This window comes from Herpailurus yagouaroundi, unplaced genomic scaffold (genome assembly GCF_014898765.1).
Source record: "Herpailurus yagouaroundi ecotype Mexico unplaced genomic scaffold, PumYag 208, whole genome shotgun sequence".
Lineage (NCBI taxonomy): Eukaryota > Metazoa > Chordata > Mammalia > Carnivora > Felidae > Herpailurus > Herpailurus yagouaroundi.
In genome coordinates this window covers 1825299-1837498 of record NW_024412439.1, presented here as the reverse complement: position 1 = coordinate 1837498, position 12200 = coordinate 1825299, and the positions used below count along the sequence as shown (strand labels likewise).

The following is a 12200-nucleotide window of genomic DNA, read 5'->3' as shown; positions in this document are numbered from 1 at the left end:
CCACTGCACCCGTTGTGCCAAAGAGAAAGCTGGGCCCAGAGAAGCTAGGCGTCTTGCTCAGGGTCACACAGATCGAGTCCGGGGCAGGGCAGGGCAGGGCAGGGAGGAGCCCAAATGCGCCTGCAGGGACCAGCTGGGTGAGCTCACCGGAGTGTGCAGACTCCTCCCCAGCAGGTCCCAGGCTGCCTCTCCTTCACCCTGTGCCTGCGGATCCCAGTGAGGGGAGCCAGGCAGGCCACTCTCATGGTGGGGGTGGGGGTGTACTTGGCTCCCTAGCGGGCCTGGGTAGGTTCTAGCCTGACTGTTCCCAGTTCACTGTATGGCTGAGTCCCTGGCCTCTCTGTGTAAGGCTTTTCCAGAAGGTTCGCAGACCCTGGACAGGGCAGTGGTGCCAGCCTTGAAGGATTGGAGGGGCTACAGGTCTGTGTTGGTTGTCAGCATCAGGCCCTGATTCTCATGGGCTCCCCCTTAGTGCCTGCTGGGACAGGGACGGACGGGGGACGAGAGAGAAGGCCAAAGATGGTCACCGAGCCCCACCAGGCCCGAGCGTCTGCTGGCCACGCAGGGGAGCTCATCCCAACCACCCTGTCCTCTCCCTGTTGCTTCTTCCTTCTTTGTGCTTTGACTCCGGCCAGTGCCCCTGCCTGTCCGGCCTGGAGCATGTCCCTGCCCACGTCGGGCCAGGGCTTGGGGTAGATGCACTCTGACGTCTTGGGGTCTCACCCTGAGCCCGGTCCAGGAGGCTTGAGGTCAGCCATTGTGAGGACAGATGTCACACGTGCTGGTTTGGACTCTGTCCGGCCAGGTAGGAGAGGTGGCAGCAGAAAGCCTGCCAAAGTCCGCAGCAGCCCCGAGCTGCACGGGTGACCTCAAGAACAGCTGTGCCGGACGCTGCCTTCCTGGCTGTTGGTACATCGGGTTCATCTCGGCGTCCCAGGGTGGCAGGCGGAGGGCGATGGCGGCCCAGGAAGGGACCAAAACAGGGCGCCCCCGCGCTGAGCCCTGACACCCGCAAGGAAGGCTGCTCTGGGGACTGGCCCTGACACGCTCCAAACCTCAGGCTGCAGACCCCGACTCCAAGGCATTCTGTCTTCCCTGCACCTGCCTCACCGGCCAGGATGCACAGGCTTTGTTCTCTGCAGTCTCGTGTTACGGAAACAGCGGGCACGTTGAATGTGCTTCTCCTCTATTTGCCGCTGCTCCAGACAGTCCAGTCCCAGCCCCGAGGCCGTGGGGGGCAGGGCGAGCGGGGCGCCCAGACAGGGTGGTGGGTGTGGGAGGGCTGAGTGTCCTGCCGAGGCACCTGTCCCCACCGCCGCGCTGCCCAACAGCCCTGGTCTCTTCCTGCTCGCAGGTGATCGCCGTGGTCATGGACATGTTCACCGACGTGGACATCTTCAAGGACCTGCTGGAGGCCGGCTTCAAGAGGAAGGTGGCCGTGTACATCATCGTGGACGAGAGCAATGTCAAGTACTTCCTGCACATGTGTGAGCGGGCCCGCATGCACCTGGGGCACCTCAAGGTGAGCTTGGCTGGTCATGAATGACCAAGCGGTCATTCAGTTGGTCAACAAACACTTGGAGCACCTGCCTTCTAGGGATGGAGTCCTGTGCCTGGCACAGAGAGTTCAGTGATCCTAGAGCCTCCTGCCAAGTGGTCGCCTGACCTCTGGCTGAATGCCCAGAGGGACAGGACACTACTCCCAACAGTCAGAGATAAGATAAATGTTGATCAAGGGTTGATCAGACACTGGAACCCACGCAAGGTGCCACATCACATGTTATTTCAAAGCAGCCCGTGCCACGCTGGTTACCTGTCTTTGCTTGCACACTGCCAGTGACAGGGCGCTCACCACCTGGTCTCCAGCAGCTTCTTACATCCTATCTGGAGAGCTCTGACTCCCAGGAAGTTATTTTTGGGGGCTTAAGCCAGAATCTTTCTCTGTGCCACACCCACCCACCGGTGGATCTGGCTCTGACAGAGGCAGCTTCCTCGGGTTGAGGTCAGGCAAGGCTTCCTTGATGGCTGCAGAGCTGAAATAAACTTGAGGAGGGAGAGCAGAGTAGAAAGGGTTTTCTAGAGAAGGTCACCATGGAGCAGAGGTGGAGGGATCGGGGTGAACCTGGGTTCTTCACACTGCTTTGCTGTGTGTCCTTGAGCACATCACTTCCTGTCTCTGGGCCCTAGGATTTCACTGGTCCCAAAGAGAGGCAGATGGGCCAGCGGGCCGGGCTCTTCCGCTCAGATACCCTGCACTTGATCCCTCGCTTGCGGGCAGGAGGAGCCCTCCTTCCACCCAGCTGTCATTTGGCACCTACTGTGGGCAGCACGTTCCCCAGAGAGTACAGATCAGTACGCATGACAACAGCTGACACTTTCATAGTATGTCACTTGGGTCGGCCCCATCCTAGACACTTCACGTGGCTATTTTATTTACTCTGCATGATGACCCGATGGGATAGGGCAGTTGTTCCCATTTTACGGATGGGGAAATGGAGGCACCTGTGCAGGTGTTTAACTTGCTGCCCGTTAAGTTAAACATACGGGGTGTGGGGGCCAGCACCGGAGCTCCCTGGCTGAGCCCCAGCTTCTGACGGGTCAGAATCCCCTGGGCTTCAGGCCTGTGATCTGCGCCAAGTCCCTGGAGAAGGGACGACGCCGGGCTGGTCAGTGAGGGGCTGGGCTCCTGTGGCTGGAATTTGTCAGTATCTGTCAGTTGTGCCCACCCATCCCCGCTGAGGCCTTTCAAGTGGCTGTGAGTTCTCCAGGCGGAGAGTCTGTGGCTGTGGGGCCATTTTTATGTGGTCTCTCCGGCGGGCTGACCCCAAGCCCCGCGCTCACCCACCACCGCGCTGCCCGCCGTGTAATTAGCACCGAGCGTCGACTCCCGGGGCAGACAGCTCATGCTGGAGAGGTCCAGAGCGTGTAAGAGGCGTCTTTTGAAAGGTGACCGCAGAAGCCTCTGCCCTGTGGGCAGCAGATCAGAGAACCTCCGGGCCCATCCCCACTGCACCCTTGCCGCGTGCCCAGTGCGCACCTGACGCCCATCCCATTGCTCAGCGCCTGCATGCTCCTGGGGCAGGATGAAGAAGCTTGTCCATGCCAGGCGGGATCTGAACCCAGGATTGGCCGCTCCGAGGCCCAGCCCCCTGTCTAGTGCCTTTCCTCAGCAGCAGAGGCTCAGATGCAAGTCTGCTCGGAGCGTTCGGAGCTCCCAGGAGGTGGGGGGGAGGCAGGACTGGGCTGAGAACGTGACCCAGAAGGCTGCACGGCTCACTGTGCCAAGCCAGCGTGGGCCTTGGACACGTGGCTCCACCTGTCTGAGCCTCCGGTGCCTCGTGGCCGTAATGATGTCTCATAGGGTTGTTTGAGGATGAAATGAGAGGAGACAATGGCTGTAAAAGCGCTCTGTGCGCTAAGGGGAGTTACGCGGCTGTTGGCAATAACAAGAAATTATAAACCCCAGGCCCCAGGCGGGGGAGGGTGTGTGTGAGGCCAACCCCCCAACACTTGAGCTTGAAATGAGGCCATAGCCCGAAGCATGGGAGGGGCAGCTCACCCCAGGGGTCCTTGGCACCTTCTGCCCTGCTCACCACCTCCCTGCTCTGGGGAATGTTAGCAGGCTCTGCAGAGTGATGCGCCACGGAGGGTCAGGTACCTTCGTGGGAAAGAACGTGTGACCCTGACCTCCTCATTCTTGCTGTTGAGCCCGCCCGCTCCACAGCCTGGGCAGGTGGCCAGAGGCTCCTGTGCGCCCAGCCCTGGCCGAGTGTCACCTTGTCGAGGGCCTGCCTGCTCGGCCTACCTCCCTGCCCGCGGGCCAGCTGGGCCCGGACCTGTCTCAGGAGCACTTCCTTTGCCGGTAATCCCTGGGCCTGCCCTCGGCTGCCCGCCACCCCTGCCCAGCTCTGCAGCGACCTGCCCTCAGCTCCTACAGGCCCAGGATACAGGTCTGACCCTGGTGGGGCCATCCTTGTGACTGTGGGGGTGTCGGGCACCAGTCTGGGCAACGCCAGGAGCCAGGCCTGCGCCCATCTCTGCCACCTGCACTGTAACCTTGGGCAGAGATAATGAATCTTTCTAGGCTTCGTTTTCCCTTTCCCTTCCCCTTCAAGCTGTGTTCTGGCTGGGGACTGCCCTCACGCCCTCACCTCCGGGCAGCCCACCACCCTGCACCCCAGCCTCCTGCCTCCTGAGCCTCGAGCTCACACAACACATTCTGCAAACAGCCGGTGTATTGCGTGGGCCAACCCCTCTCTTGCTTTTGAGGTCAAGTGCAAAGACATGCACCAGCAACTTCCCGGGTGTGAGGGTCCCGGCCATCCCCAAGCACCCCAGCCTGCTGGCTCAGCTGGCCCCTGACTCTCAAGCAGGGCGTGTGGGAATGAGCCACGCCAGGTGACCCAGTCACATTTGGGGTGAGACCGAGGGCTGAGGGATGCCCCAGAGGCAGGGGGAGCCAGGCTGGGCCTCCAGCCTCACAGCTGAGACAGGACCAGAGCTGTGAGATGCCTGACTGATCTGAAAAGCTAGTCGGCTCTGTGCGGCCAAACTGGAAAAACCAGCAGCTACTTGGGCTAAGGCCGGACCTATTTCTGATGAACAAGAAAACTCCAGCCACCGTGGCCGTGGGAAGGCACTTGGTGAGGATACAGGATTCAGCCTGTGGCTTGGGTTCCACGCTGGCCAGGCCAGCCTTGGCCCCCTTCTAGTGCCCCTCCCCTCCCGTCCTGCCGTCTCTGATCCTGGCCTGGGTCTGTAACGGACTCGGGGTGTGGGGCAATGCTTCTCAACCAAGCGGGGTTTGCCTGGCTTGGGATATTTGGCAATGTTTGGAGACTTTTTTAACGGTTGTGACTGGGAGGGTACTATTGGAACCTGGCGGGTAGCAGCCAGGGACACTGTTAAGCGTGCACAGGACAGTCCCCACAACAGGGAATCGCCTAGCCCGGAATACCAGCAGTGAGCAACCCACCGTAGGGGAAGAGCCAGGGGCCCCTCAGACATCAGGGTCCTGGAGCTGGGCTGGCTCAGCCCTGCCCCATCCCCTACCCCTGAGGGTGCTGTTCATCCCAGCTTCTTGCTGTTCATCCCAGCATGGGGACATGGGTGCTCTGTCCCCTGCAGTCTGCACGGTTGGCCCGATCTCACTGTCACCGGCCAGACCTGGTCAGGATGTGTCTCTGGGCCTCCCCACTTCTCCTCGGGCCCAGGAGATGTTAGCAGGTCCCTGCAGAGAGCCACTATGGTCCAGCTGGGGGCTGGACTCCACCTGCTGGGAGACCATGGGTCGGTCACTCCCCCTCCCTGAGCCCACCTGACTGTCACACACGGCCGACAGTCCTGGCCTCTCTGGGCCTGACCTATGACACTCTAGATATTTTCTGGTCCTCTGTGTCAGTCCCCTCTTGCGCCTTGAGCAGAACGGATCGTATCCCGGGCACACTGCATGTGGTGTCACATCCTACTTTGGCACCTCAAATTATGGAGCCCCCACTGAGTGCCGGGCACCTTGCTGGCCCTCAGCCACGTGCACCGTGGCTTCCTTCAGTCTTCGCAGCAGCCCTGAAGCATAAGAGCAGGTAGGCCCATTTCACAGGTGAGAAAACTGAGGTGTAGGGAGGCCCAGCTGGCATCCGTTTGGTGCCAGGACTGGAGCCATGTTTGACCAGAGCTCCGGGGGGGGGGGGGGGGTACTGGGCTGGTCCCCTTTGCCTACCACTGTCCCACATGTGGGCCACGGCCAGCTCAGTACAGGGTCAAGTGGCATCTTTGTGAGCTTAAGAGGCCCCGTGGGGGATACAGGCAGGGCACTACAGGTTTGCCCCAGCCTAGTGTCCCCCACACCGTGCCCCATACGTGGCTGGGGCAAGAGCTGCTCTTGGAGCGGATGAAACACTGCCCAGCCGTCCCCCCGATGTCCGCTCGGGGACCCATCACTGCCCCTTTGACACACGAGCAAGTTGAGGTTCCAGAGGGTCCACGGGCTTGCCCCGGCCACTCCTCTTGAGCCAGCCTGGGTGCCCTCCACCCTGCCTGCTCTGTGCTCTGCTGGGGTGCCCCGGGGCTCGGAGACAATGCAGCTTTGTGGGATCCTCTCCCTGCGCTCACCCGAGCCCTGACTCCTGAGACGTTACCTCATCTGGGCCAGGCCCCATGGGGCGGGACCCACCCGGGAACAAACAGCTCCAGGATTGGATGGGCCTTAGAGTCGAGGCCATCCATGCAGCATGCAGACAGGGAAACTAAGGCCCAGAGAGGGCCAGAGACCCACTTAGAGTCCCACAGCAAATCTGGCACAGCCAAGGCTGCCTCTCTCCCGGAGCTGAGTCACTCTGAGATGTAGGTGGTGACCTCCTGGGTCCTTCACAGGGCCACGCTTTGAGGTGGGCGGGGGCAGACACCGGTGAGGGGGGAATTGGGGCTGTTCTTCCGGGCTGAGGAGAGGCCTGTGGCCCCAGCATGCAGAGCTCTGGGCCGGGAGCCCACAGAAGCCACAGAACCAGGCTGTGGTCGGGCGCAGGTGACTGGAAAAGGCCTCGAAGCGCCTCCAGGATCTTTGTTACAACTTCTGGTCCCTGAGCATGCTCCGTGTTGGGTACAAAGTCACGAGCACTAATTGTCCTGGGTCATGGCCAGCTTCCTGCTGAGCTGGCTGTGTACAGACAGGCAGCCTGGGGGGCAGGGGAGCCGGCCCTGGGAGTAAAGGCTTATCTGCCTACTGGGCTGGGCCCAACACCCAGCGATTATTCAGCCCATAGCCAGGTGGACATCCATGCCCGCCCCATAAGCTCCGGGTACTGCCCTCGGGCTGCCCAGCGGAGAGGGGTCTGAGACCTATCACAGAGAGAACAGACACAGGAGCGCCCTTGGGCCGGGGGCCCGAGCGGAGGGCAGGCTCCCGCTCCCTTCTCTCCACTGCCCCTGCCCTGACTCAGGCCGTCCCTCCCTGTCCTCCACTTCCTGTTTCTCATTCACTGCTTCATGCGCCCTCCCCACCCTACCCCACCGTTGGGTGCCAGAACTGTTCTTGAGGGGCAGCTCCAACCCGGTCACTCCTGCTCTGAATCCTTCCATGGCTCCCTACTGCCCACAGGGCTGAGCCAGGCCCTTAAGCAGGTGTGGGGTCTTGCATGGGCATCTGGCTGAGCCTGTTCTACAGGCTCCATCACCCACCCTCCTCCCGCGATGTCCTCTCGGGTCTTAGGCTGCTTTTGTTACCAGGCCTTTGTGTTCCCACGTCTGGAATGCTGCACCCTCTTCCTGCCTGCTCCACTCATCCTCTCGCCCTCTTTCGATGGCAGGCTTTCCGCTGGCCCCCCACACTGGGGGCTCTAACTCATCTGCCTCCTCCCTCCCCTCCAGCGGGGCGTCCTGGTCACAGTCCCTTCTGTGTGTGTGGCTGGGGGCTTGGCAGGGTTGAGGAATGAGTGTACGAGTGGGCAGTTAGTAAGCGGGGGCCAGTGAGTGGGCAAGGGTGACGGGGAAGCCACAGAGGTATGATGCCCCCTGGAGGGAGTGACTCCTGTCACAGCAACCCGTAGGCAGACTGGTCAGGATGCTGTCAAGGGCCCCGGACAGGTGTCAGATTCACTGGGGCTTGTGTTAAAAATGAAATTCCCGGGGTGCCTGGGTGGCTCAGTCGGTGAAGCATCCGACTTCGGCTCAGGGCGTGATCTCGAGGTTCATGAGTTTGAGCCCTGCGTCGAGCTCTGCACTGGTGGTACAGAGCCCACTTGGGATTCTCTCTCTCCCTGTCTCTCTCTGCCCCGTCCCCACTTGTGCTCTCTCTCTCTGTCTCTCAAAATAAATAGATAAAACAATGAAATTCCCAGCCTGACCCCGGTCCTCCGGAGGCACATCTCTGGGGGCACCCGGGAGCCTGGGTTTCTAACACACTCTGGGGAATTACCTGCACCAGATGAGCACAAGTGTCCTTCCCATCCTGAGGCTCTACTTTGGGGTCCCCTCAACTGTCCCCTCCACTCCTGGGCCTCAGCCGCACTCGCTTTGCCCTTCCTGGGGTCTGCTGTGCCCCAACTCTCCTGGTGGAAAGAGAGTGCCACAGGGCCCCACAGACTGCGCACCAAGGAGGCCTCAGCTGGTCAGAGAGTCCAGAGAAAGGCAGGAGCGACCTCGCTCTGACGGGAGGCAGTGGTGGCCCCGGGTCTGCTCCCTCTGGGTCTTCCCTTCCCTTCCCGTGGTCTCTCGGGGCCCTTCTAGCTTGCTTGGAGCCACAGGGCCGTTCACTCACCCTGGGAAGGCCACAGACTCGCCCGAGTGCAATCCCCAGGTTCTCCGAGAGCAGCCCCCCCGCCCCCCCATCCCCAGCTGCACAGCCGCCAGGGGACTTTTCTAAATTGTGTCTGCACGCCCCTCCTGCTCAAGACCCTGCAGTAGCCTCCCGCCACCTGCACCGGCTTTTCCCAAGCTGGCCTGGCCACGCAGGTCTTCTCCTGCCCAGGGCTGCCCTGTGGACAGCCTTCGGGTCACACCCAGACCACCCTGCCCCATGCCCTTTGTCACTGTCACCCCCCCCCCCACTTTCTACCTTCATATCGCTGCACTCGCCACCTTGGTCTAGACCCTGTGGTCCCCACGTGCAGCACCCCCTTTCTCCAGGCCTCACTGCTCCACCTTCCCCATCTGAGCCCCTCTCCCCCGCACACCCCGCCAGTGCGGTCAGTGCTCCGATCACATGTAATTCTGCCTCCTGTCCCCCCAACACAGAATCTCAGGGTGCGGAGCAGCGGGGGAACAGAGTTCTTCACACGGTCGGCCACCAAGTTCAAGGGTGCCCTGGCCCAGAAGTTCATGTTCGTGGATGGAGACCGGGCCATCTGCGGCTCCTACAGGTGACTCTCCAGCTTTCTGGGGGCTGGGGACAGAGGTGGCTCCGGTTCCCAGATGGTTTCTGCCCTTAATCCTGCCTTATGACACCCTGGTTATTCCGGTTCACTGGTCCCAAAACTGCTGAGGTGTGAGCGGGGCCGGGGCACGCCCTCACGCCGCCCGCCTGTCTCCGGAAACGGGCTGGGGAGGGCTTTTGTCTTTAAGACTGTTGTTCCAGCCTAAGGTGTCACCAGCCTAGAGATGGGTGTGGGCCAGGCGCACAGGGCGGTCACTCCTAGAGCCGCCTTCGAGGATGGGCCAGGATGAGGATGGCTGTGGCCCAGCTCTGCAAGCCCCACCGAGCAGGGGGCACAGGGCGGGGGCTGCCCACAGCCACGCTGGGCTTGGCAGCAAAGTCACGGGTGATAGCACCTGCCATGTGCACGGGACGACAGCAGGGATGTTCCGGGCATTCTGTGAGCGGCCTCCCGGGGGGCCCTAACCCCCAAGAGGAGCCCCACGCTGTGCTGTTTTACACAGGCGGGAGCGGCCTCGGTGTAAGCGACTTGTCCCAGACTCAGGTCTGACCCCGAGGCTTGTGCCATTCCCTGCCCCTGCTCACTTCTTGGTTCCATCCAGGGCCCCGTGGCCACAGTCTGATGAACACCGGCCTGTGGGTGCACGGTGGGGGGGGGGGGCCCAGGCTGGAGGGAGGGGGGCAGGCCCCCACGTGCCTGACCGGGCTGCCCCCTCCCCCTGTGTTGCAGCTTCACGTGGTCGGCCGCGAGGACAGACCGCAACGTGATCTCCGTGCTGTCTGGCCAGGTGGTGGAGATGTTTGACCGGCAGTTCCAGGAGCTGTACCTCATGTCCCACGGTGTCAGCCTCAAGGGCATCCCCATGGAGAAGGAGCCGGAGCCGGAGCCCATCGTGCTGCCCTCCGTGGTACCACTGGTGCCCTCGGGCACGGTAGCCAAGAAGCTCGTCAACCCCAAGTACGCGCTGGTCAAGGCCAAGAGTGCCGACGAGATCGCCAAGACCTCCTCTGAGAAGCAGGAGGGGAAGAAGCCCCCGGGGCTGCGGGGCGCGGCGCTGGCCGAGCGGCCGGGAGACCTCGCCGAGGCGCCCCCGCCTATCCACCCTGGGCTGCTCAACCTGGAGCGGGCCAACATGTTCGAGTACCTGCCCACGTGGGTGGAGCCGGACCCGGAGCCCGGCAGTGACATCCTGGGCTACATCAATATCATTGACCCCAACATCTGGAACCCCCAGCCCAGCCAGATGAACCGCATCAAGATCCGAGACACTTCCCAAGCTGGCACCCAGCTGTGGAGGCAAAGCCAGGACTGTGGCCCCACCCCCGGGCCCGGTGCCCCCGAGGACAGGGTCCCAGCTGAGAGCGCTAAGAACGGCCTTCCCCAGGGGGACCCTGAGCCACAGCCCCCCGTGCCCAAGCCCCGGACAGTCCCTGTGGCAGAGCTGCTTGCCCAGCACGGCGGCGACGGTGTGGACTGGGCCCTGGAGGCCCCAGGGGAGGAGACGCCCCAGAATGGGACAGACCATGAGCCGCCCAGGACACCGGGCCCAGGCCATGCCCCACTCCAGCGGCAGGTGTCTGTGACCCAGGATGACCCTGACGGCCACGGAGCGGTGATCCCCAATGGGCTAGATGGGGAAGAGGAGGAAGATGATGATGACTATGTGACCCTCAGTGACCAGGACAGCCTCTCAGGCAGCTCTGGCCTTGGCCCTGGCCCCCGGCGGCCCTCGGCGGCCTCCTCTTCTGTGTCGGACGAGTACTTTGAGGTGAGGGGGCGCTCAGCCCCTCTGCAGAGGCGCCACTCGGAGCAGGTAGCCAACGGGCCAGCCCAGCCCCCCCGACGACAGCTGAGTGCCCCCCACATGACCCGCGGGACCTTTGGTGGACCCCTGGGTGGCTTGCCATGGGCCCCAGGTCGGGAGAGAGAAGAGGCGGGTACTCCAAGGAGGATGCAGGCTCCGCACTCCACGGACAAGGAGACCCAGGTGGGTCGGGGTCCCCGCACGTGAGGGGTCCTGGGAGCCCCTCCCCCAGCCCCAAGCACCCAGTGTGGTCACCTGCCGGGGTGCCGCATCCCCAGATCAGACAGCTTTGCACGCTATGTGCAGATGGGGAAACTGATGAGCAGAGGGAGGGGGTAGGTGGCAACCACCCGGGGCCACACGCGTGGCTGGCCCCAACCCACGCTGGGCACCCACAGCCTCAGTGCCCCACAAAGTCAACCTAAGCCAGCCACTGGGAGCCGAAAGGAAACGCACCTAACATACCCAGAGATCTCAGACACTGGTGTTACAGCGAGTCAACTCTGCCCTGCCATAGCGGTCCCTCCCTTGTTTGCTGACCGCACCGAGATGGTTCTTTCTAGCCCTGAGGTCACACGGCAGTAAGTGGTCCTTGTCTGGACCTTATGCCAAGCCACCTCCGTGTCAATCCCTTTGATTATGGCCCTGGGGAGCACTCTCCTCCCCTCTCCCCTAGGCTAGGAAACACCTCACATTCGTCCTTTGCCTCTCCTCCCGGTGAGCACTGCAGGTCAGGGACCCAGAACCCTGGACCCCCTGCAGCCCCGGCCCAGCCCCCGGTGTCTGTCCTACCTGGAAACAGCGCACGGCTGATCATGCCTGGCATGATGATCAGGCCCATGGGCAGCATCTTGAGGTAGCTGGCCAGGATGGAGCCCGCCTTGGCGTGGTTCAGGTCCCGGGCGGACAGCGACCGCTGCACGATGACCTGGGGGCACGAGGAGGGGGTGAGTCTCAGCCCCGCTCGGGGGTGCCACCGTTCTGTATCACTGGCCTGGAGCTTTAAATCCAGGGATTTGGGGAAGCTTGTGGTCAAGTTGCAGAGGGGTGCTAGAAGCTGCCTGAGCGTGGCTCCCCATGTAGCCCGACGCAAATCCTAACTGGGCCTCAGTTTGCAGATCTGCAGCATGGGAGGAGGGACAGATAATTGGAACCGATGGCATCTGAGATCCCTCCCAGCTCTGACATTTTGAGTTTCTTTCTTTCTTTCCCTGTCTTTCTTTCTTTTTCTTTCTTTCCTCCCTCCCTCCCTCCCTCCCTCCCTCCCTCCCTTCCTTCCTTCCTTCCTTCCTTCCTTCCTTCCTTCCTTCCTTCCTTCCTTCCTTCCACAGCTTTGCTTTACTGAGTGGCTCAGTTGGTTAAGCGTCCAACTTTGGCTCAGGCCATGATCTCGCGGTCCGTGAGTCCGAGCCCCGCGTCAGGCTCTGTGCTGACAGCTCAGAGCCTGGAGCCTGTTTCAGATTCTGTGTCTCCCTCTCTCTGACTCTCCCCTGTTCGTGCTCTGTCTCAAAAATAAATAAACATTA

The 12200-nt window shown here is 62.0% G+C and overlaps 2 protein-coding genes across 3 annotated transcripts in view; one reads left to right on the top strand and one right to left on the bottom strand.

The window, feature by feature from the left end:
• Positions 1 to 12200, bottom strand: part of SLC5A10 (solute carrier family 5 member 10) — a 58352-nt gene that overhangs the window by 29685 nt on the left and 16467 nt on the right. The window contains exon 9 of the mRNA XM_040453050.1: positions 11467 to 11602. Coding sequence (XP_040308984.1) covers positions 11467 to 11602 — 136 coding nt within the window. The remainder of the gene's footprint in view (positions 1 to 11466; positions 11603 to 12200) is intronic.
• Positions 1 to 12200, top strand: part of FAM83G (family with sequence similarity 83 member G) — a 28376-nt gene that overhangs the window by 13219 nt on the left and 2957 nt on the right. For both annotated transcript variants that reach the window (XM_040453048.1, XM_040453049.1), the window contains exons 3-5: positions 1355 to 1522; positions 8731 to 8855; positions 9600 to 10857. In XM_040453048.1, the coding sequence (XP_040308982.1) occupies positions 1355 to 1522; positions 8731 to 8855; positions 9600 to 10857 (1551 nt within the window). The remainder of the gene's footprint in view (positions 1 to 1354; positions 1523 to 8730; positions 8856 to 9599; positions 10858 to 12200) is intronic.